Source organism: Apis laboriosa, unplaced genomic scaffold (genome assembly GCF_014066325.1).
Source record: "Apis laboriosa isolate Shangri-la unplaced genomic scaffold, ASM1406632v1 scaffold1321_cov151, whole genome shotgun sequence".
Classification (NCBI taxonomy): Eukaryota; Metazoa; Arthropoda; class Insecta; order Hymenoptera; family Apidae; genus Apis; species Apis laboriosa.
In genome coordinates, this window is record NW_025221248.1 from 376,749 (window position 1) to 403,683 (window position 26,935).

Consider the following 26,935-nt stretch of genomic DNA (forward strand, 5'->3'; position numbering starts at 1 on the left):
ACCTTGATGATTGATACGAAATTTGAAAATTTAATAAAGAAAAAGACTTCTAATAAAGACTTCTAATAAAGATTTCTAATAAAATTTTAATTTTATTAGAAATTTAATTTAAATTTTAATCAATTATTATTTTCTAAAATAAAAATTTTTTAGCAATATATATTGAATATATGTTTTTAATTTTTTTATATTTATCTCTATTATATTTATTTCATTATAATTACAACGAATTTCTATTTTTGAAAATAATAATCCAAATGATTACATTAAGATTACAAAAAGAATTTAAAGATTTTATATTTTAAGATTTTATATAAGTTAAGATAAAAAGTTTTTATTAACCAAAAATAATGAATATATTTTTTTTAAATAAAATATTTGATCAAATATTTAAAATAATTGAAATTTTCTATTAAATTATACATAATGTTACTAAATTATATATAATTAATAATAGTAATAGTAATAATAATAGTAATAAATTTTAATTTATTTTATTTTTATTTGTATTTATTTTGCAATTTTGATTGTGATAAATCAAATGTGATAAATAAATTTTATCACATTAATTTTATAAAAAAGACAATTTTTTATCAAATTTTCAAATATAAAATTCTAAATATTAAAAAATTTCTTATTCATCATATATCGTTTCTTCAGAGATTTATTATTAATACATATATATTATATATAAAATGTAAATTGTAATTTATATTATAATATGAACTTAAATTAAAATATCAATATAATATTGTAAAAGAACTTTAAATCTTAAATTCTTAAATTTTTTGATAAAAACTGCAATATTAAATTTGCGTCGCTTCTTATTTATTAAAATTTGATTTAATATTTAATATTTATTAAACATCATCATAAAAATTTTTAAAAATTTTTAAAATTGAAAATATATCTATAAAAAAAGAAAAAAGAAAATATAAAAAATTTGTTGCGTTTCAAAAATGTTATATTATAAAATATATACTATAAAATCATATTATAAACAAAATTGAAAATAAATTTTGAGAATTAAATTATATTATAGACAATAAATTGAAATCTTTTATAATTAATGTAAATGACTTCGATAATTCGAAATCAAATATAATTTATATTAATTTCAGATAAAAAAATATTTATTATTCATATTATTTTTTTCCTAATTTAATAACAATACTTCAGACAATGTCCCAGAGAATGTCAGAAAAAAAAAACTCAAAAACCATATCATACTAGCAGGTCATGAGTGTATCTTCTTTTCTTTTTTAATATGTACTTTTTTATAATTTTAATATGTACTTTTAATCAAAGAAAAAACTGAAATTTTGAGGGAGACAAGGAAGGGAAGAAACTCTGAATCTTAGCTTCAAATTTTTATTATTATTTTTGAGATTATTTATAAAAAATTTTATAATACATTATAAAATATAATATATTATAAAATATAATATATTATAAAATATAATATATTATAAAATATAATACATTATAAAATATAATATATAATATATATAAAATATAATACATTATATACATATATGTATATAGATATAATTAACACGATTGAAGAGAGATTGAATTCTGTTTATACACACATACTTGGCAATCCTTCGGATCCGCTGAATGCAAAAATAAAATAAATAATAAAACAATCATTGAATCAAAATTGAATATCAACAATGAATATCAATAATCATTTTTGGCATGTTATAATTATAATCCAAAAGAAATTTCCATCGTTAATTTCTTTATAGATAATCAATGATTCACATGTTACGCTTCTTTTCACTTATGAATCTTTCCTATTATATTCCTTAGAATGTAGAAAAGAGAGAGAGAGAAGAAAGGTAGAGAAATCATAATAATTTTCACGCTGCTTAAGGCGCAACATATTAACATATATTAAAATATATTAAGTAAAATATATTTTCACGCAAAACTAAATTGTTGACTTTTTTTATGATCATGATTTTTGTCGTCGTCATATTATTATGAAGTTATGATATTTAATATCGCTTGCGAATCATGAGAAAAAAAAATATTGCTTAGAATCTAAATCTAAATCTAAAGAAATATGTCATTTGGTATGTGAATGTATTATTCTTTTCCGCTTAGTTTTTTCCTCCTTTATTATTCTCAATCAGAATACATGTTATATCATAGAGATTAGATAAATTTAGATACATTATAAATGTATCGCGTTTGGTAATCTTGTTTATAATTATTGACTTATAACATAAAACAAATTCGTTCCATTTTTTAATTTATTTGTTAATTATTTATTTATTTGTTAATTATTTATTTATTTAAGTAGGTATACATAATTTAACCAATTATGTATCTTTCATTTTGATTTATAATTTTCTGCTATTTTCAGCCTTTCATAAAAAAATTGTAAAATTTAAAAATTGGAATAATTAATAATATAAATATATATTATATATAATAATCTACGTTATCCTTTTTGTTAAATAAATGATTTATGAGTATAATGAGTTTAATGTCTCTGTTATAAATTTCCATTTTTTGTTATCAAAAACAACTTTTTAAAAATATTTTTCTTTATTGTTTTAGTAGCAAATTAACTTAAAAAAAAATTTTAAGTTAAAATCGATTATCTAATGATTTTATTTTATATAAAACATAAAAATTGTGATAAATAATTAAACTTTAATGGTATGTAATCAATTAAAAAAAATTTATTGTTGCATACAAAACTTAAATGTTAATAAAAATCAATAGTTATAAGTAATATTATTATGAAATATTAATAAAATCATCTTTCATTTATTTAAATTCTTGATAAATTTTCGATAACAAATGTTATTGAAATAGCATTCTATGTATTATATTTGTTTATACATTATAAATATATTTATAATATATAGAAATACATTTCAGTGAAATAAAAGAAATAATAATTATTGTAATTAAATTGAGACAAACTACAATAGTAAAAATTAATTATTTACTATTATAAAAATAAGAAAAACTATAATAAACTATAATAAATTATAATAATAAATTAATAATTCGATAATAAAATTAATCGAAGTAGAATACCGTTTAATATCATAAAATACTATAAATAAAAAATATTGTTTTATTAATTTTTTCTCGTGTTGTTAAATAATCAATCGATTAAAGCTTTGATTTTATTAGAATTTAAAATGTTCGACTAAACGTTTGAGATATATTTTTTAGATTAATATTTTCATTTTTAAATTTTTAAAATCACTTTCTATAATTGATTCGTCTTTATGTTCTGCATATATTTTTTTACATATTGACACTTGTTTTTTGAATAATAAAACATTGTGTTGAAAATTTCTATTTTTTGATATTTAAAAAATTTTATAATATATTATAGAGGCTAATTGCACTTTTACTGAAATAATTACTGAAATCTAATTTAATATATATTATATCAATTAAAATATATGAAAAGAAATTTTTAATGCATTGATTAAATAATGTCATGTAACCATCAAAAACAAATTTATTATTATTTACTTAATATATGTATATGATCTAAGATATCAATTACATAAAAACTTAAAAAATAATCAAATTTGAATTTTGTTTATAATATTTTATAGTTTTTATTATAAAGTTCATTATAATGAGATAATGAAGTAATAACAATGAATTCAATTTTAATATGAATTCGATTATTGTATTAATTTATATATTAATTATTAAAATTATTATTATTAAGAAATATATTTACAACAAATAAAAAAAATATCTAAAAAAACATAAAAAAATGAAAATGAAAAACATATTTTTATCATATTACTTTTATCATATCATTTTTCTCATATTAAAAGATAATATAACAAAATTAATAGTAGTATTAAAATTTATAAAAATATTATATTAAGAAAGATATTTTAATATATATTCGTTAAAATTTTTTAATACATTTTGCATATCTTGATATTTTGCTATAGAGCAAGCTTCTTGAAGTGGAAGCCATTTAAATGCTTGATGTTCGTGCGACAATTGAATAGATTTGTCAATATTTATTAATTCTGCTAGCCAATAAACAACAGTTTTCAGTTTTCCATTCACTTCGTAATTAAGTTCTTGTTTTGCATCTTCGAATATAATTAAATCACTAGGTAAAAAACCTGCTTCCTCTTGTGTTTCACGTAATGCGCTTTCCATATCTGATTCACCAGGATCAACATGACCTATAAATAAAATGTAATAAATTATTAAAATAAATATTTTTTAAATTTTATATAAAAAATGTTTTATTTTTTCTAGGTTAGATTCTAGAAAATAAAATCACGATTATGTGACAAACCTTTCGGTGGTGTCCAATGATGTTCGCCGTAAGAAACTTGCATCAAAAGATATTCGACCATTCCTTGAATACGTCGAAATATAACGAAACCACAAGCTCGTGTTGTCATCATGCGTTTATATCCGAAATAATTACTAGTTATGTTTCCTTCAGACACTTAATAGATAGACAAATGGCGACAAAATAGTGAAGAAAACATGTAATATATATAATTCGATTGTATATACAAAATCTTTAAAATTAAATTATTTTAAGCGCTCTAAATTCAAAATCAATTAATTATTTATATTTATATTTAAACGAAATATAACAAATATTAATGTAATAATTAAAAAATTTGTATCATAATGAAAAAATTCAAGTTATTTTTAAAAATAAATAATTTTTAATAAATTCATATTTTTAGATACGTCGTAAAACTACGTTTAATTATTTCATTTTAACATAAAATAAAAACTAGAAGAAAAGACAAAGTATCGCATAAAAGAAACGAATGTTTTTAGATTGATAGATAGAAAGATTGATAGATAATATTATGACAATATTAGATTATAATATTTTAACACAAATTTTTAAAAATTTGACAAAATATTATTCTTTGGCAAATTATGTGTTTTGTTTTGCCTCATGTTAAAATTTTTTTTACATCAGTAAATATAAAAAAAGTGATTTTTATATTTTTGTAAAAAATATATTAAGACATTCGTGTAGGTTGGGTACGTCCCACGCCATTTGAAATTCGTTGTAAAATCTTTGAAAAATTTATAGTCATTTTTTTTTCTTGCATTTTAAATTTTACACTTTTTTCTCGTATATGATAATAATTATGATTTTACAATATGTAAATAATTAATTATGATTTTTACAATATTTTAAATATTATAAAGCATACTTTTTAGAAAAAAAATATTAATCATAATAAGTAGAGCGTATATAACTTACGTAGCTTAAATGGAAAATCATCAAAAATTAATCCAGTATAGAAAATATTAAGGTTTTGGATATTCGCAATGAAAACGTGAATTTATAAATAAAAAGTAAAGAAATATATATTAATGTTTTTCAATTTTATCTTTGATTTGTTTTTAATTTTTTACTATTTTTGTTCGTGGGATTATATCACAGAACATTATATTAAAAAATTATTTAAAAAGGATAGAATATTTACCCTATTGCACATATACAATTTTGAAAGGAATCTGAATTGGGAAACAATGTGTGTTACCATTTTATTATAAATATTTTTGCTACATTTTGTTGGCTAAATACCGATCACCAGAAAACACTTAGCAAAGCTGTATGTACGTATCTATCTACAAATTGTCACGTGTATGTTGCATGTGTGAGATGTGAATATGTGTGCGTGCAGGGCAAAGTGATGTCACTGGATGGATGACGAATCGAACCAAATCGAATCGAATCGAATCGAACCGAATCGTACCGTACCGTACCATATCGTACTGTACTGTACCGTACTGTACCGTACCGAACTGAACCGAACTGAACTGAACTGAACTGAACTGAATCGAACCGAATCGAACCGAATCGGACCGGACCATATTAAATTCGATATTTCTTTCTTCCTCTATTGTTTTACTAATTATATAATAGAAAAATCACATAAGCTTTTTACTAGTGTGACGCGATTAAGATAAACGCGCAACACAAGTATGCGCTCGCCGTTTCGAATCGCTAATGAGTCATCCGTTCAGCTTCTTCTTATAATTCACTTGGCCAATATTCTCAAAATTGAATCTTCTTTTTAAGCATCAATCATATTATTTGATGAAGCAAGCGAGTAACGAGCGGCGAGCGTGCGAATGAATGAATGAATGTGTATTTATATCGTTACAGTAAAGTACCGTTTCCTCGCCTACTTGCATTTTACAGGGATATATCATTAACGCTACTGAAAGATCTTATTTTGTAACATTAATTCATAATTGCTATGGTAAAGATACAATTTTCTACAGTATCCTGTCTTTTTTATATAACGACGATTGCATTCGGAATTATACACAGTACTGTTTCATTGGCATGCATGATCATTGTGAACAGAATTTATTTTTTTCATTCTTTACTGTCCTTTATTTTACTGTCTACTTTCTTTCAGGATCCTCCTGTTTTCACTTATTCTTTTTATTTTTTCTTCTTGCTTTTTTGTTTTTTTTATTTTTGCTCTTTTTTTTATTCAGGAAGAAATTGACATAGAAAAAGCTTTCAAATAGTAGTTTGGACAGCAATTCAATTTGTCATAAAGATCTTCTGTTCCGTTGCATTATCATAATTCAAAATTGTGTCCGACATTGCAGAATTATTCGCATCGAGAAATTCAATACGTTTATTACTTCGAAACGAAGCTTTATCGATGACTAGTCGAATGACAAATGACGAACGAACCTTGTTTGCAACTTATAATAAAAGGAAAAATATTCACGATGTTACGCTTAAATACTATATGTATAGTAATTAATAGTAATTAATCGAAAACTTAGTTTCCGCGAATTCGTTTTACGAGAATAACATGGTCACAGATTATTGATAACAATATTTGGTCGTTATCGGTCGTTTCCGGCAAGAAAGAACCATACACCGAAACATGTGCTGGACAATGAATGTTTCATCGAATCGAAAAACCAAGATTTTATTCGATATTTGGAGGCACGGTTGTGTGTTTAATTCGTGTTAAAAATGTGAAAAAATGATTCGAGTTTTGCATTTATTTAAATAAATTAGTCATTGCCTTTTGTTTAATGTAGATTAATTTTAGGCAAATATAAAAAGATCGCAATACGAATTTTTTCTCTTTTCTTTTCTTTCGTTTTGTTTACATTTTTTCTTCTTTTTTTTCTTTCTCTTTTTACTTCTTTTTTTTTTATTAATCTATTTTTTTTCTTCTCTCTCTTTCGCCGTTTTTAATTTTTTATTTGCATTCTTAATGAGGCTTTATTTATTTGGTTAATTTAGTACCTTCGTATATTGTATTATGTATGTACACCAAGTCTCTCTAGTCGCCTCTACGTTTATAATAATTTCTAATGTAAGTTCATTCAACCGTGGATACATTTGCGAATGAAGGGTTAAATAGCGTAGTAGTGTATAGCCAATTACAATATTTAAATATAATCTTACATAGTATCATTCGTAGAAATAACAGATCTCGTTATCGACGATGTCGTGCGCTCGTGCATATCGTGCTAGGTATATCTCGGAATTGTTTCGGAAAAAAGTACTTGCATCATTATTCGCGCGAGATACGAGTAAATTCGATTGATAATAATCTTTAAGTAATTAACTCCTTTTTCTCTATTTTCTTTTTTTTTTTACGTTCAACATTATGTTGTAACGTTATTTGTATACTATTAATAAAAATAAAAATATAATAACAACAATAATTAATAATTAATAATTAATAATAATAATAACGCGTTACATAATTAATTTGACTAATGCCTATGGTATGAGATAGCTTTAAACTTATAATATAGATAAAAAAGTAAAATATCTTAAAAATATTTAGAAAGGTGGTGCGTGAATTACGTTTGCATAATATTTTGAATTTTTTTCAATATTCAACGAATGACAAATGTATAAAGATGTTTTCGTTACAGATAGAAGTTTCCTATATATTCCTTTACACTTTTTTCGAATAATTTGATCGATTATGTACAAACAGATCACTTGTTTACTTAAGTGCTCCTTATATATGTATAAAAAACATAATTTGAAAAATTAATATTGCGAAAAGAAAGACTCTTGACATAGAATGCATAATGCATTCGATCGAACGCCCCACTTATAAATATCTTTATTTTTAAAGAGCTTTTATTCATGTACACTATTTTCCACTCATCTCGTCTTTCCTTCCATTCTTGCTAACAGATTCTATATTCCTTTCCTCGCTCATTAGAAGAAAGTTTATATTTTATTGATACGCATTATTAGGCACAATTAAAATAAAACAATATTTTTTGTGAAAGAGAAATTAGAAATTTAGTAAAAGGAAAGAGAAATTAATAAAAAAAAGATCAAATATAATTATGTAGAAGACGCAAATATAAGATTGGCTTAAGTAACTAAAAATAATAATTTTGTCAATTTCACCGGAGATACCGTGTTATAACATCAAGAAAATTGCTTGGAATATATAATACTGTAAACGCGTAATATTTAAGTTGATAGCAACCGTTTCGGCTAGATTGAGAGAGTACAGAAAATGAGCATAATTCGACATAATTGATACGATGACGCGAATGATATTCTCGATATCAAGATTTCAAACATCGTTTTTTTGCGTATCGATAAGAAGAACGTTAAATTATTAGCTCGATCATATCGATTGATAACAATTTGTCGCGCGATACGATCAATTCGTATCTATTCGTATTATCTTTTTTTTTCTTCTTTTAGCCTCTTCTCTTTTCTTCCTTCTGTGGAATCTCATTGAATTTTTTCACGTTTCTGTCCGATCAGCACCACCTTCTCCATTCACTCCCAATCTTCTCATTGTATTATTCCATATCTAGACGATTTCACGAAAAACCGACTGCTTGATTTTGTTTTGGCACTCGGGAGTATTTGAATATGCGCGCGTTCAACGGTCACGGATCACAGTTTTTTCGAGGCTTCCGAATAAGTAACGGGATGATGTAATGCGTTGATAAATCAAAGATCGATGATCGATGATCGGTGAAAGTTCGATTCTGCCGACGTTACTTTCGCTATTCAACTGGGACGGGATAGAGAGAATTGTTTAAACGAATATCTCTCGTGTATTGGTTTCGGAATGAAGATTGGAACTAGAACCAGAATCGGAATCATTATTGGTATGTGTATGTGTATGGATATTGGTATCGGTATCGGTATCGGTATCGGTATCGGTGTCGGTATCGGTATCGGTATCGATATCTGTATCGGTATTGATATCATCGAGAAGATCAAAGTCCCAGAAGAAGGAAAAATGAAAGTTGTCGGTAACTGTGAATCCGTGTCATCGATCATGAGAACGTTATGGATTGGCGCGGGTGGATAGGGCGCCTGTTGTCGGCAGTCACAGCTTGAGCTCATTTGCTATCTTGCTAGCAATATTTTTGAAGCCAATTGAAGTGCCTGAGATCCGTTTAAAACGTACTCCGTTCAAAGAAAGTCGTGGCAGTTTACAAACTTCGATTTCCCACTGTACTTGGCTATCTGTTGCTGCATCACCATGCGCACATAGCAGTAGAAACCTTTCACGTTGTTCGTACTGACATTTATTGGCATCCAATACCTAGAAAATTGATTAATAAATATATAAAATTTTTTCTTATACTTCTTATTACTAATTTCTTATTTTTTATTTTCTTATTATATATTATATTTTTTCTTAAATTTTCTTAAATTTATTCTTCTTATTTTTTGTTATTTAATATTATCATTTCGAAACAATTTCCATAAAATATTTTTTATTTATTTATTTATTTTATAATGAATTGAGTATAATACCTTTCGAATTTCGGACATAATTTCATTTGGATCTCGACTACTTGTAGTTTTCATACTCCAAGTGAAACGTAGACTGCGTGGCTTAACTTGCTCATCGTTAGTAGTTGCACCACTGAAACAAAAATATATTTTAAATCTGTTCGTTGTAAATTATGCATCATTCATACATAAATTTTTAAGCGACTTAAATATATCGATCACTTTCATTATTGTTTGTATTCTTATTTCCTTTCATGATTTAAAGATACTTCAATTAAATTGATAAATAATGTGCATTAAGATTTGGAACTTTGTTGATCGTTGAATAATTCGAAAAATGCAATAAAAGATGTGACATGCAAATTATGTGCATACATGTATATTGATACATTAATAGAAATAAAAACTATTACCGAGAAAAATTCTATACATACATAATATAAATTGTATATAAGTTGTATTTAAAAATTCACAAAAGTTATGAATTTTAAATAATAAATAAATATAATATAATAAATATAATATAAATATAAATATAATTTTATAGTATTTTCTTCCTTTTCTTGAATTTTTTTGTTACTATTTCTTTAGTTTCATTTCATTTTGTTTTATTTATGAATATACATTATTATTATATTGAATTCTTTGTTATCTATAAATCTGATACACGCTTTTTTTTCTCATTTTATTTTGAGATGAATTCGTGCGATTATAAGCGAGAGTCGTTTTCATCTAACGTGTAATAATTTAAAGAATTGGAGATGAATTGAAAAAGAGAGAAAGAAAGATAATTGTTGGAAGATATTAAGATAGATACATAAATTTATCGAAAAGGAGAAGATAAGGAAAAGAGAAAAAGAATAGGAAAAGTATCAGAAAATGTGAATTAAAAATTTTATTTTTATGTAACAAATTTTCAAATACGTACGTATTTGATTATTCGGAATATTCTTATATGGATAATAACTGCCCAAAAAATAAAAAAAAAAAAAAAAAATTTATTTTCTGTTTTACAATATTCATTGAATATGATTCTTATAAAATTCTTCACTCTAAACACAAATTTAGAAATTGAATTGTTCTATCATCTTTAATTTTCAAAAAATACATGATTTTTGACAAAAATATTAAAAATTTTTTAAAAATTAAAAACTAAAAGCTTCAAATTAGTTTAAAAAATAATAGCGAAATTGAATATTATACTATTAAATTATAATTATTTATAATTTTAAATAATTGTAAATTATTAAAAACTTATCAAAGTAAAAAAAAAAATGAATATTGTATAATATTAGAAAAGTCTCGCGAGATAATAGAAAAGCATGAGGTCTTTCGGTAACATTAGTCTATTATATCTATATCTATATCTTGACGTTCTTGGAGATTACATATAATTCTTATTGACTCATATTATATATAGAGTAGAAGATTAAACATTCAAAATTGTGAATAAAGGAATTTTGATGTACAAATAAGATATAATTATTTTCACTCATGAAATTATTTTAAAAATAAGTCATTTGTGAGAATTATTAAATTGAAATATTTTCGAAACTATTAATTATTTCAATATTATATGTTTTTTCAATATTTCAATATATATTAGTATATATATATATATATATATATATATATATATATAATATTAGTATATATATAAATATACTTTATTCTTACGTATACATTACTATTTTTTTAATTATTAAAAATGCTTTTCTTTGTCATTGTATTATTATATATATACAATTGTGTTAATATAGATATCCAATTAATAAATAGAACAAAAATTAGAACAAAAAATGTGTATGAAGTGTTCCTCTTCCATTCTGATCTGCATTCCTTCTTTCTAGTGAAAAGAGTTTTTAGGTTGTTTTGGTTTTTTATTATTTTTAATAAATAGAAATTTTTTTTAAGAAATTATGTTTATTTAATATAAGTTTCTAATACAATACTAAATTTTATATACATTTCTGGAGAAAAAATGATTTAGTCGAAAGAGTTTTTAATTATTGAATACGTTAAAAAATAGTAATCGATAACATGTGCATAATATTTTGCCATCATACAATCATTACTTTGTCTATTTGTCAATGCTATAATTAACATCAACAAAATTCTTGAATTGAAATTGAGAACTTTCTAAACGTAAGTTAAACGTAAAGTTTATTTTTTTCTTATAACTTTTTATTATTTAATTTTTAAATAATTCTCTAATAATTGACAAAAAAATCTAATATTTTTTAAGAATATTTTTTTAATACTATTAATTTATAGAAAAAAAACATAAGAAAATAGGAAAAATATAAAAAAAAATCAAAATTAATATAAATCATTAATTTATTTTATTAAATTAGAATTGAAGTGAATATTTAAAAACAAGTAAAGAGAAAATTTTTTTAAAAATTAAACAATAGAAAATTAAAATAAAACTAAATATTATACGTAAAAAGTAAATGTCCTATGAACAATTTTATTGATATTAATTAAGCGTAGTTACGGCACAAAGAATAATCACATAATGACAAAATACCATGCATATGCTATCAATTACTATTTTTCAACCCATTCGAATTAAAAAGTATTTCGACACTTTTTTTTTCAAAAATATATACAAAATTAGATATTGTGTATAAAATATATGTCAAAAAAACATAAATAATAAAAATTTAAAAATAATATATAAGAACTACTTATATTTACTTTTTTTAAACTTTGATGCTTATTTACAATTATTCAAAATTAATACAAATTATTGACATTATGGTATTTAGAATGTTTTTTTTTTAAATTCTGTGTTTTAAAATTAATTTAAAACTTTTAATTTTCATGTAATAAGTTTACTATTTTCCCGTGTTTTTACAAAAAATTTTTTGGAACTTAAGGATGATAGAATAATTTGGCTTTTAGAATCAAGAGTGAAGAGTTTTATAAAGATCATTTAGTGGATTATTACAAAATAAAATTTATATTACAATATAATTAATAAATTAATTAAAATTGTAATTATTACGCCTTATCTAAATTGTGCATTTGTTTTGCATCCAAGACAAATAAACGGTAATTAAATATATATCGGTATATATATATATTCTTTGTATTGTTTAATATATGTCATAACATTGTTTTTCAAATAAGAAACATATTGTTTTACAGAAAAAGACGCCAATTTATTCTATATATTACATTACAAAAATGAATTTACGTTGTGATTAAGCTTCAATAAAAAATAATCTAAGCGAAAAGAAAAAGAATCGAACGATTATAACGAACAAAAAAGAAAAAAAAAAGAAAAAAGGGAGGAGAAAAAATAGAAAGCAATAAAAAGAAATAAAAAAAGAAAAAATAAAAACGTAAAAAAAAAAAAAAAAATATAAGAACGTAAGAAAAGGATATAAAATGTGAAATTAGAATGCGTGGATCATGGTATTATGGCATATAGCAACGTACCTCACTACTGGGTGCTTGGGAGGTACGGATGGGTCCATGGGGCTGAAATAACAAAACAAAGGTAGTTGCTAACAAACACTAAATATGATAAATCATCAAATCAAATTTAGCCAAATTCAATTCGTATATTTAAGCACCACCATTCTATAATTATTGCACATCTATTGTAAAAAATGTTGTTAGGGAAATGATGAATTGATATTAAAAAATTGAAGATATAAAATTTTATTGAAACGATACTATTTAAACTTCAAAATTTATTATTATTTTTTATATATTTATTAATGAGTTTTAAAATACTATTATGTTAATTAATTGATGGAAAAAAAATCATTTAATGCATATATATAATTATATGAAATAAGTCAAATTGTACATAAGATTTTGATAAAAAAGAATGTACAATGAATACATATTACTTTGAATAGAGGATTTAGAAATAAATTAATACAACATATACAAGGCAATTTTAATACATTTATTAATATGAATTTATTACTATTATTGCTTCTTAAAATTATTTTAAATAATATCTTTATTCACTTTCTATCAGCTATTTACTGCCCTCCGCAATATAAAAATTAAAATAAACATCTTTAAAATAAATTCGTTAAGGTTTAGTAATTAAATAATTAATTTCAATCAAAGATCTATTGATAGAAGAAAACAAAAAACAAAAAAAAAAAGGAAGAAAAAGAAAAAAAAAAGATTATAATAAAAAAATATTAAATGATTTTTTGAATATTCGGACGGGAATTGGAGTGCAGCAAAGAGCATTAATCATGTACAAATGTGCTATATTCATAAATTTTGTATATAAATATTGTTGATTTATTTCTCCCTTTTTTTTATCATTTCATCTATTATATTTATAATATTAGTATTGTAAAGAGCAAATTTGTGTTGCTTCAATTTCCATCTTTATTTTCATACACTATCAATTTGTTTTGTGGCCTCAGGAATGCGTTATTAATTTTTTTTCTTTTCTTTCATAATACTTTACAGAAGTTTCACACATATGTTGTATATGTTTCTATTGAAATAAAAATTTTAAAACGGTATAGTTACAAAAAAAAAAAAAAATTTGATTGATAATTGGAACTTAGATATAAGATTTAGAGAAATATTCACGAGAAATCTGTACCAGTATGCGCTTGAATTTCATTCGATTGAAAAAAATTCATGGAAATGAAAAATTGAAACTATTAAAGTAACCCCAAGGCCACTTTTCGTTCTAATTTTTCACGTTCATTCTCCTTGTTTTCGCTCATTCTTTCATTTGTTCGCTCGATCAATTGTTCATTCTCTCCATTTCATTTTACATCACATATTACAAATCTTTATTTTAATATTTCTTTTTCTCTTTTTTCTATGCTATAATTACATTCTATAATTATATAATAATTGATTATTGAAATCATTCGGTATGTATATAATTACGCATATTGCGCGATCGAATTATGTTGAACTTGTATTAAATGCTTGAAAAACTAGTGCATCGTTTTGCATTCGTCCTGCCATTTTTTTTTTCTTTTTTCTTTTTCTATATTTTTGTTTTGTCTTTTTGTCTTTTTTTCTTTTCGTAATCAAAATATGCATGAAATGTATAATATCGAAAATAGGAAGGCACGTAGTTTCGATAATAATTTGGTTTACGCAATACTCGAGATCATTTAATCGATTAAAAATGTTTAACAAAAATAGCGTTTGCATTTAGTACAAGTTATTGCATATAAATATTATATTTTTTTTGCTCTTGGATTTCTTACGTATTTTTTGTATAAACTAAAAAATAAACAAATATTTAAGATAATCGAGCGTGATTAAAAAATAATTTCAGTACTACGTGTACTACACAGCGTGACATTATTCTATTGAAAAACATATTGAAAGAATATATAATTTTTCATTAATTCATGATTTCATTATCAAAAACAAATTATATCTATATATTTTTATTTATTATAATAGGAATCATTCTAAAATAATTGTTATATAAAGATATTTCTAATCAAACTTTTATATTTTGTTTTTTTAAAATCTTTGATTTTTATGATTTAACATTATTTTTAAAAAATTTTTTTGTTAATTTTAATATTAATTTTTTCTTAATTTTAATATTGAGATCAATTTTTGGAACGATATCGTATTATTGCAATTAAAGAATCAAAATTTATCGTTATCTTTCTTTCTTCTTTTTCTTCGTTTATTATTATTATTATTATTATTATTATTATTATTATTATTATTATTATTATTATTATTGTTATTCTTTATTGTTTTGGTTTTTGATAAATGAAATATTCAGTGATAAAGAAAAGGAAAATGTATATTCGTGTAAGAAAAATTTGCTATTTGTTCTACACAATTCGAATTCAAAAGTTCAAAATCAAATTCTAAAAATACTAGAAGTTTGAATTTCGATGATAAATAAATGACACACGATAGATGAACATATGTTAAATAAAGCATGCAAAGGAAAATATATATTGGAATGCCTTCGATATAAATATCAGATTTTTCGATTCGATATCGAAGAAAATGCATCGCGTATAATTGAATCGGGTCAATTAAATGAAATCAACAGCGCATTAAATAATATAAATGTTAAGAAAAAAAAACAAAAGATATCAATGTAAAAAAAGAAATATAAAATAATAAACGCAAAAGTTTTGTCAATCGATAAAGATGTGTGACACGTCGAATATCGATTCTTTAAAAATTCGTCGCCGATTTCTAATGCGATGAATATGATAATTATAAAATGGTTTTGATTCTTCTTCCATTTTATGAAATACAGTTTATTTATATGTTATGAAGCTGTACAAAATACTTTGCCAATGCAAATACTGAAACTATTAAGAATAATATATTTACATAAATTATACACATATGTATATCGCAATATACATGTACATTTGTATAAAGAAATGCATTCTCGGTTAGACGAAAGAATCGATATGAGAATCTTTTTATAAATAGCGATTCTGTCGCGTTATCAATTATATTTGCATTTCACAATTAAATAATATTTTGATAAACGTAAATTTAAACATAATTCACGTTTATTTCTGATTACAAGAAGGAATGAATATGTTGGATACCAACAGAAAGAAAAAAAAAAAACAAGAAATGAAAAATGGAAAACAAGAAATGAGCAAATAGTAATGGCTTAATATTATGGAGATAATGCTAATTCATTTTTTTTTCATACTTGAAAGAATTATCGTTAAAAGATCAAATAAAAAAATTTAAAGATTTTTTATCTAATAAGATAACAAGCAATATTATATTCAATAGTATAATTCTGTTCTTGAGAAAAACTTAATAAATTTTTGGCTTAAAGTTATTGTTATCCAACATATTTCCTCGAGTTACGATTTAATCATTACTACAAAATTTTAATTATCATATGTTTTTGATATAAATTTTAAATAAAAATTATTACCACAGAGAGAAGGGAAAGAATAGAAGAGAGGAGAAGGGGAATAGGAGGAGGAGATGAAGATGAAGAAGAAGAAAAAGAAGAAGAAGAAGAAAAAGAAAAAGAAGAAGAAGAAGAAGAAGAAGAAGAAGAAGAAGAAGAAATGAATGTATATATATTATATAATATAAGAAATCATGGTTAGTCGATTATACTTTAACTACTGTGCCAGTAAAATATCTATTTATTGTCATTGTTTGATATTCAGTGTGGCTCGCTTTCATTTCGGCTCGGGGGAAACAAGGCGAGACTTCAATCTTCACTTAGAAAACTTATCTATGTACGAAGTCATATATACTTACTTTATTGTTATTATAAAAAGAATTATATAACAATTATATTAATTCAATTACATTTCCATAAGAATTAGATAGCGGGTATTAGGTATTCGTATGTTTTGAGAAAATAATAATATGTAAATAATGTTCACGCGATGGATAACGATTAACGAACAGTGTTGAATTATCGATAACATCGAATAAAAAAAAAAAGGATATAATATTCAATTAACTAGATCGAAAATATAAGACACATAACGATTATTATTTTGCAAAAGTCACGAGGTTAACAGGGCAAAAATACACCAAGACTGCTATATTTTTCTTCATGATTTACAATTACACCAAGAATTATTTTTACGAAGCAATCATGCGTAGAAGTCATATATTTTGTCCATGCGACTTTGGCACTATCGATGTATAGAAAATTACATTTGAACGAATATTATTCAACGAATATTCTGTTTTCATCGTAACAATAACGGTAACGATAATGACAACGGTAACGATAATGATAACGATAACATTAATGATAACAATAACGGTGTGCATATATATCGTGCATCTTCAAATTACCTTACGCGAAACAGTCAATTTTATTTCTACCCCATTTTCCTCTCAGTTATGAGCATTTTCTTTTTTTTCTCTATATTTTTCTTTTTCTTCTTCTTTCTCTTTCTTATCGATTTTTTAACAAATTAAAAACGACAGAAAGAGAGAAAGGACAAAGAGAGAAAGAAAACGGAGAGCAAACGAGAGGGGGAGGAGGAGGAGAAGGAAGAGGAGGAGAAAAGACATATGGGCGCACAAGAATATATATATCGCGAATACTTATTACGAGCGTTACGCGTATGAAAACGAACAAATTCATTCAAGTTTCTTCTAAAATTGTTCGAAAGATGAAGAAATTAAATAATGTCGAAAAATATAATATAAATCGACTAATGATCGACGAATGCTGATGGCCACCATTCGTTAAAATTATCCTAGAATATCGCGAGAAGAAGAAAGGAAAACGAAGTTGATGTATGTCACGATGGGTACACGTATAAAAATAGAAAGAGATTGGATATATATCTTTAAAAAATGATTGGCATAAGAGTACACATTCACTGGCAGGTTATGTTAGGAAAGGCACGATTTTAAATGCTATATCTAGAAAGATAAGGCTGCGGCGACGGTGACGGCTGCTAATTGGTAATGAGAATGTTGTGTATGATGTTATGATAATAATAATGGCGGCGATTGTAATAACTTGTTGAATCGTCGCGCGTCAGGAAGACACTTCGAAAAAAGAATCGTTCCGAAGGATCATATTAAGATTACGCAAGGATAAACACGAGAATATTGCACTTCGTGTATCCTGATAGTAAAATGGTAAGAAACCTTTCCTTTAGATATGAGCAACAAGTTTCTGTTTCGTTCTCGAAAGCTTGACGATGCACCACAGAATAACGGAGTTATTCTTTCCCTTTCCTCCTCTTCTCTTTTCTTCTCTTTTCCTTTTTTTCTTTTTCTTTCAATCCAGTTTTATTTCGTTCATTTATTCAACGTATTCCAATATCCATAGATCGTTGGCACGGATGATATTACCATTCTTCTAAGCAACACGCTAGACTCGCTGGATTTGCTGCTTTTGCGCAAATTTCTCTTTCTTGTATTTATTGGTCATTAAGTTTTGCGCATCTTTATGGCCATCATTTGAAGTTCGAGCGATGCCAAGTTTTAATCGGTTCATGTCCTGTAGCATAGAATACACCGGTATAGATTAATCCAAGTGAGAAGAACGATGCATCAATGGCTATGCTGAGTCGGCAAATCGGGCAATTTTCGGATTGATCAAACAGTTGTGTCTATAGTACGTATTGACGATGCGTACAGTGACCATATCGTGAAAGTAGAAAAGATGCTGACGGTGAGACGAATAAGCTGGATTGCTCTCGTTATTCTGTGGCCTTGCATCCTTGCTTTCAACCGTTTTATCGCGTTATATTATATTATTCCTCTAATCTATTCTATTCTACGCGTTCATTATAACACTTATGTCACTTTTTTGGATTAATGATTATCTTTTCTATGTGATAAACTCAAAGTCCCATATGTATATAAAGTATAGGTAAAGTACTAAGTCAAGGATATGCCTCGCTATATACAGTCGAGTCAAGAAGGGATGCACAATGAGTATGCGAGGTAGCCTGAACTTGAGCTGGCCAAGCGGTATTATTTTCACCGATGAATTTTTAGGGTTATTTTATAAATGAGAACATTCAAACATTAAATAGGTACGATAACGGTGCATTCGTCGTGAAGGGCACAGAACGGACGATTATATTCGATATATTTGTTATTTAGACTTTTCTTCAATAATTAATTGCATTCTTACAGGAAAACAAAACAGGAATCGAAATAAAAGAGATGAATAAAAAGAGATGAGAAACAGAGCAAAAACTGGAGAAGGATATAGATATAGACATAGATATAGATAAATAGATAGATAGATAGATGGATAAATATCGATAGACGGAGAAAGAAAAAAAAAAAATACATATGTGTATGTAACGTTCGGTCAACGGAAAGTCCAACTAAAAGGTGCTACTATAGAAACCTGAGAAGCAATTTATGGGACAAAGAAACGGCAAAAACGGCGTAGAAATAAATGCAAACTACGAGAAGTATTGTGAATAAGCTACGTTTTTCGTGGCTTTCACTGATAATGGTCGCTGCTCGCTCATCGGACTGCTATATATCGTTTTTGCAGTATATTACGTATAGTTGTATAGAGAGAAATATTACGTTAAATAGGATACAGAAATGTTTAACGTATCGATATAAAATTTTTAGAATTACATAGTCATTGTGCATCCTTAAGACAAAAATGTCATATCACATGCAAAACGATAGGTTCGACTCGTTTGCGATATAAATATAAATTCAATAAATATCGTTTTATAAAGTTATTTTCTACACATGCATTGAAGATCTATTGCAAAAACTGTCGTGTCTTTGCGATAGATTTTTTTTATCTTATATATTTAAATGTATATATATATATATATATATATATCTATGTCAAATAATCAACTGCATCAATGAAATGATTTAAATACGTCTATTTTGTGAATTAGAATCGAACTTATCGTACCACTTAATCTTTTTATCTTTTTCTTTTTCTTCTTCCGCTTTCGTTTCTTTCTCTTTTCCTTCTTTTATTCTTTGCAGAAAGGAAGTTTTCAAATCAGTACAGTTGTTCTTTCGATACAATTGAGTATTAACATTTTCGAAAAAAATTTTAAATCATCGTTTATTATAAAAGATTGATCGATTGTCGTCCTTCAAAAGTATTAAGATTAAATATTTGATCGAGATTTGATTATAAGACATGTATCTGGACGAACGGTGGTACTTTACAGTGGTACATGTACTAGCATGCTGTCGAATGTGAGAAACCGTTTCTTCGATATACGTATATAACGGATGTATAACGAATCGAGAAAACTTACCGTTTGGAGAATCTTGAGGACAATTTGGAGAAGAAGGACGGTCTCGCTAGTGGACTAATTGCATTCGTGTCCTGTGTATGCGTGTGACCCTAAAAAATTTGTGGAATACAATATTATACAATAATGAAAAATCACATGTTAAATAAATAAAGATAGATTATAACAAATTATGAGGATATTCAAATATCGATATACATATTATCAAACATTTTTTTTTAGATAATTTTATGACGAGATTATAAATAATATTACGAAAAAAATTATGACTTACAAACCTGAGTATGATTTCGCTGAGCTCTATTCTGACCAGAATGAAACGTACTACGACTTGGAACATTTCGAGGAAATGCTGGTGTTGTAGGTGTTGCCAGTCTATTACTTGGAGACACACCCAAGCTGGTTGAAAATAAAATTTTTTTTAGTGTTGTATTAAAACTATTATATTTATACTTATTAGTGCATTTATATATGCTTATATATATTTATGAATATATAGATACATATAAACATAAATACATATTTGCTTTGCCCATACTTTTTTGCTAAGAATTTGTGCACCATACAAAAAATTTTTCGTTTTCGTTTTGTATATTATCCTTTGTTATAAAAGAAGCAAAAGATAGATTACAAAAAAATAAAATTAAGACGTAAAGTAAAACGTTTATTTTCCACAGAAATTCTTCTGTGAAGTTCAAGGAATAATTATAAGAATAGATAATGCATAAGCGATCTTTCTATATCTTGCAAAACAAGCTTCGATAGAATGAGCTAAGAAAGCATAATTTTGAACAAATTAGTTTAATTTGGCTAATGAGAGTTAAATGATATTGAATATAGAATGTACCGAAACTGAAACAGTTTACATTTATTTGCGTATGTTTCGATAAGACGTACGATTATTTTTTGTTCTATCTGGATTAAATTTATCATATAATACGTAATTTCATCAACATGTATACGATGAAGTTCATAGAGAAAAAGGAATAAATTTGTTTAAAGATTAAGTATCAATATATGTGTACAATATATCAAAAATTTCATCTAAAATTATCGATATCTATCTATCTTATCGATAGATTATCGATATCGTGATGATTGTATCTAAATATTCAATGAAATTATTTCATTTCTTTCGTTAACTTTTTTGCCATTGATCTTAATAAATATGTACACGAAATAAGTATACGCAAATTGGTATACCGATAAAGTAAAATGAGATGTTAAACTGCTTCATATGTAACGTACATATTATAGTTTCCCGTTAATTGTACGAAAGACAAGAAAGAATGTAGAATGGTGTTTGCTTGTTCGTGTGTGAACATAGTGATAATTATAGCGGAAAAATATGTGCTAGAAATGAAGGAATTGGGAAATAAATGAGATGAAGGTGACCAAAACCAATGATCGGAATAGAAATATACTATGATATATATCCATGCAAATTGGAAATAAAAATTAGAGAAAACGAAAGAGATTATGAATAAATGACCAAAAACTATCCTAGAGAACCTACAAAGATTACTTGCGTCATGAATGAAACATTGTATAACGTTTACACAAATATCATTTCATATTTATTATCGTGTTTCATTTCGAAACGTGAACGTGAAATAAATTCTAGTCATCCTAAGAAAGTTAGTGGCCCAAAAGAGAGAAGAAAATAAATAAATGAATGAAAAAGATGTATATTTGAAAATCTCTTGCAATACAAACATTGCATCAATAGTCTAGCGTAGAATTCTACCGAGCATTGAAATCAGTTATAATCAAATGAATTTTCCATATGATTTTTATGGAGTATAATCATTTCAAATATATATTTCAAATATATTTTTCTATCCTATCCAAGATTTGATAATCGGATTATTATCGGTAGAACGCACGATAGACTTTTGTCGCATATCTAATAGAGGACTGTATAATAGAGGTTGGCTGATAAGGCGTTGAGGATCTGTACCTCTGTCTAAGAGGGTCAGCAGTGGCGAGTAAGGAGTTGTGGGCGTTGCGTGGTTGAGGGTCCAGTAGTGAATGGTCGCTGGGAGCTACGCCACTTGAGGAACGGTGACCTGCACTGATGCTCGCAGACTTGGTGTGACCCCGTGTTGGTCTAGTGCCCTCGCCAAGGCTGTGTACAAAACTAATCAGCAAACTGCCCGGCCCTACTTTTAAATAGTTCCTATACTTATTTTCATAGATAATCTTTATTTTTTTCTTCTTGTACTTTTTATTTTTCAATTCATTTTTTTCTTTCTTTTTCCTTTTTATTTTTACTATTTAAAAAATTTAATTTTGTCATTGAAATTTTAAACGTCTTCATATATAATTTCTTTGTGACGCTTCTTTGACTATTCCGATATTTTTAAAGGATAGAATGTGGCAGAAAGGATAGGAGAATTGAAGGCATAGACGAAAATCAACGAATCAACTGATACCGAATATTGTTGTTGATTCGCGAATTTAGCCATCTAATCGTATTATAGTAGGTATAATTAGCAAGACGCAATGAAATTTATTGAACACTAATGGAATGTTGTACTATGTAATGTAATGGTTGTATTATGAATACGATAGGATAGGTAAACGGATGATAAATGTAAATTCTAACTCACGCATAGCTAATATTTTTAGCACGCGACAAGTTCTACGATGAGGGACATAGAATTGTGATACTAAACATAAATAAATAATGGACATATGTATGATGATGTTAATGACTGTTTTATACACACACACGCTGGTAAATCCAGTCATACGTTGGTAAAATATAACAGAGTAAAGAAACATGTGAATGTAATTGTGATTCAGTATCATTTTAGCAAGCATTTGTATATGTATATACGTTTATTTAGATCATTTGTTTCAGTAGATCTGTCAAGCCATAAAGAAAGTGATCTGCAATGAACGATTGGCAGGCAGCAGCCAACATGCTAGAGCAACGCAACAAACAAAGAAACTCCCTGGGGCTTATCGTGACAGATTTTTGTTATATCAAATGATTGTCATTTGTTATAAAAATGATTTTTTCTATATGATTCATTAAAATAAAAATCAATCACCTATGGTTAGTAAACGGTACAACGAAAAGTATTATTTAGTTAATAACGAAACGCCATAACGTATAAGTGATTCCGAGTCGCGCATATTAAATAAATTCATTCATTCGATTAGTGCAGATACTGGATTGTATAATTCATTGAGATTATTTCGAATATTTTTTTTAAATTATTTCTAAAATATTCATAAACAAAATTCATATTGTTCTTATACATCATGAAAATAGAATACAGAAAAGCTGTTATACATGATCACACAGATCCAGTCTCTATGCTACGTTAAAAGAAATTTTCTTTTATTCCTTTTATTTATCATAGGAAGAAAAGAAAAGAACTATTTAAATTGACATACGATGCAAAATAACTAGATAACACTATACCTGGGTGTATCGTTGGTTCTTTCGGTAGATGAAGAGGACGTTTTCGCTTGATCATAAGAGATGGTACTACGTCGACCAACAGAACCAGGGGCAGGTGAAGTAAGAGGCCGACCACTACCTACCCCTGCATTCATTGTGTTGCTCTTTCCTGCCCATGCTCTACCACCGGGACTTGTACCCACGCCTAGAATGAACATTGTCACTGCAAGCCTCATTAGATATAGTTCAACACAAAACAAAGCAGCGTACTTTACTTATACTATAACAAGCATAGCAACGAGTACAAATAAAAAAAATAATGTGTATGTGTCTGTATCGTATATAAAATAATAAAACGCGCAAAGATTATATAACGTCTCATCTGGTTCCATCCATAAAAGAAATTGGGATTTTCTTTGCAAGGATTAAAAAGACACAAATGCGACGTTGAAATTATATACATCTACAATCATAATTTTTTAACTCTAGATTATTGATAGTGCATAATGATATCATGAGTGTAAATGAATAAACTATTATCGTTGTCTATAGATACTTGCGATAGATTGTGCATCTTTCCATTTTTCGTCGGTTTGTTCATTAGAAAAAAATATAATCATTATTGATATATGATTTCAAGATAACATTAATCTAGAGTTAAATTTATTAATATTCATGCGTTCTTATTATGTCTTACAAATTAAAATCATATTTTGTAATGTAATATGAAAAAAATTGACATTAAAAAAAAAAAAAAGTAAAAAGAATGGAAAAAAAATCATATAAAGTATGAATCTCAACTAAAACTTTGATAGATTAGAATTACAAATTATGACAATCTTATTTAAAGCAGAGCTAAAGCTTTGCACAAGTACAACGTCGCAAAAAAAACAATTAGACAAATATAAGTTGAATTACGAAAAAAAAATCACAAGATGACGAAAAAAACTCACTAGTATCTAATTGGCCAGGACTGTTTTTAGGAGCCGAAGGTCGGCTCGCAGAAACGCGAGCAGTATTCTCTTTGATCGTGGCCGCATCCACAGTATTTTGTCTCTTAAAATTACTACCAGTGTTTCCAGTTACAGTTCCACCAGTCGTAGGAGTTGCGTGATTATGGTTCGTTGCATTTCCTGGGCTCGGCGCTGCTCCTAATAAAATAAATATTATTTACGAATAGAATAAAATTTGTGTTTTCACTTCTTGTAATGATATGAGCTTGATCGATGTTAATCATTTTTTTTTATAAAAATCCTTATAATTGCTAATCCTTTAGCATAGACAACATTGAAAATTGGGGGAATTTTTTGCTGAAACATAGACCGATTTAATTCGGATGTCATGCAAATTCATTGCAATAATAAAATAAAAAGTTGATAAATTTATTCTTTTTATCTATTATATAATATATATATAAAATCTAATTTTATTTAGTAAGTTTCGCGTTAATTTGATTAGGGTTCACGTTACATATACATTTAATATTATATACTTAATCCGGACAGATAATTGCTAATAACTGTAATAATAAATTTACAAATATAACTTGAATTCAATTATTTAAAATCTTTAATAAATAAAATCTTTGATAAATAGATGGATAATACAATTTTTACTTACGAAGCGTTTCGAGACCGGATGAAACTCGTCTACTCGGTTTTGGATTGCTAGCAGAGATACTTCTATGAACACCTCTATGCGACGGACTCTGCACAGCACCACCAGTGCCTCCTCCACTTCCTCCTCCACCTCCACTTCCACCACCACCTGAACCAGCTTGCGGTGGAATGTTGCGCAATGACAACGAACTGCCTGATCGCGAGCCATCTGATTCAGGCTACGAAATGAATGAACTATTAATTTATATCCATTCATTGGTTACGTTAATCATATATTATACACAATAATTCTCCATGTAAATCACCAAATCTTTCTGCTACTCACATCAGTTGTCTTTCTTCCTAAGAGTAAGTACGTGGCGAACACGTCATCGTACTTTGCTTGTCCTAAGGAATCTTCTATTTCACTTCTTGTATATCCCATACTAGCCAGGGCCTCTAAAACAAACAGGTGTAACGGCATAGTCACAACCACTAAAAATACTAAAACGACAGAAATGAATCCTAAAAGAAGACCTACTTATATTTATATTTATTAATGCAAAAGAAACATTTCTAAAAGAAGCTTAATGCTTTTGCTATACAAAAAGTGCAATTACATACTTTTTTCACTACTAATGCTCTATAATTATTATTCTCATTATTATTATTTCTACTACAATTGTGCATTATTCAATTCAGAGATTGAAATGATTGTTAAATCGTAGACAGTAAGATGGGATAAGTACACAGGAAAAATCTTTTAGTTACAACCATCGTTGGTTTAAGTAAAAATCGTATGTCATTCATGAAAATATACATCACACGTTTGAACATGTATAATTTTTACGTATAATGCGACGCGAAGCAATATAACTTGCAATATAAAATGATAATAGAATCAAGCCATGCATTTTTATATTTTATATAGAAACAATAAAAGTAGTAAGTGTTATGTACATACTGGCAGACTCACCTATCCTCTTGTGGTCTTTATAATCAGGTTCAGGTTCTAAGTACGGTTTCAATTCGTCGTCATCATATCCCATGTTCATCCATTTGTCCTTCATAATAGTCTAAAAGCATAAAAACAGAATAGAATGTATATAGTACATTTTCAAAGATATTATACGTTTGAACATATACCTCTAAGGATGCCCGTTTTGTCGGGTTAAGCACCAAAAACTTTTTCAAAAGATTTTCACAATCCGTGGACATGTAAAATGGAATTCGATATTTTCCTCGTAATACTCGTTCCCTCAATTCTCTCAATGTCGAACCGTCGAAGGGCAGTGATCCAGACACTAATGTGTATAATATTACTCCCAACGACCACACATCTACTTCGGGTCCATCATACTTTTTACCTAAAAAGCATTATTGATGTTATTGAATTTTTTCAAATCTCGAAATATATTGATTCTTGAGAAATAAAGGGAAGAAA

The 26,935-nt window shown here is 26.3% G+C and overlaps 2 protein-coding genes across 26 annotated transcripts in view; both read right to left on the reverse strand.

The window, feature by feature from the left end:
• Positions 1-3,871: 3,871 nt before the first annotated feature.
• On the reverse strand, positions 3,872-6,859 carry LOC122720699 (bis(5'-nucleosyl)-tetraphosphatase [asymmetrical]). Its single transcript, XM_043947563.1, has 4 exons — positions 5,478-6,859; positions 5,252-5,255; positions 4,310-4,465; positions 3,872-4,193 (listed from the first exon to the last, which is right to left on the reverse strand). The coding sequence occupies exons 1-4, from the start codon at positions 5,535-5,537 to the stop codon at positions 3,877-3,879; spliced, it is 537 nt and encodes a 178-aa protein (XP_043803498.1). The 5' UTR covers positions 5,538-6,859; the 3' UTR covers positions 3,872-3,876.
• Positions 6,860-7,014: 155 nt separating this feature from the next.
• The window catches only part of LOC122720695 (serine/threonine-protein kinase MARK2-like), a 54,099-nt gene continuing 34,178 nt past the window's right edge, over positions 7,015-26,935 (reverse strand). For 20 of the 25 annotated variants that reach the window (XM_043947555.1, XM_043947559.1, XM_043947556.1 and 17 more), the window contains 12 exons: positions 26,638-26,858; positions 26,456-26,567; positions 25,838-25,950; positions 25,514-25,730; positions 24,847-25,044; positions 23,915-24,116; positions 22,439-22,606; positions 20,757-20,877; positions 20,482-20,570; positions 13,220-13,261; positions 9,794-9,905; positions 7,015-9,578 (listed from right to left, as the gene is read on the reverse strand). In XM_043947555.1, coding sequence (XP_043803490.1) covers positions 9,360-9,578; positions 9,794-9,905; positions 13,220-13,261; positions 20,482-20,570; positions 20,757-20,877; positions 22,439-22,606; positions 23,915-24,116; positions 24,847-25,044; positions 25,514-25,730; positions 25,838-25,950; positions 26,456-26,567; positions 26,638-26,858 — 1,814 coding nt within the window. In that variant the 3' untranslated portion in view covers positions 7,015-9,359. Of the gene's footprint in view, positions 9,579-9,793; positions 9,906-13,219; positions 13,262-18,492; positions 18,723-20,481; positions 20,571-20,756; positions 20,878-22,438; positions 22,607-23,914; positions 24,117-24,846; positions 25,045-25,513; positions 25,731-25,837; positions 25,951-26,455; positions 26,568-26,637; positions 26,859-26,935 lie in introns of those variants that run through there. The other 5 variants (XM_043947542.1, XM_043947543.1, XM_043947544.1 and 2 more) reach the window with 5 other exon arrangements.

Bases quoted from the DNA above. Each gene is read 5' to 3' on its own strand.
- LOC122720699 (XM_043947563.1), bottom strand. From the start codon at position 5,537: ATGGTAACACACATTGTTTCCCAATTCAGATTCCTTTCAAAATTGTAT. The intron at 4,194-4,309 runs GTTTGTCACATA...TTTTATTTATAG, and splicing joins TCATTGGACACCACCGAAAG to GTCATGTTGATCCTGGTGAA.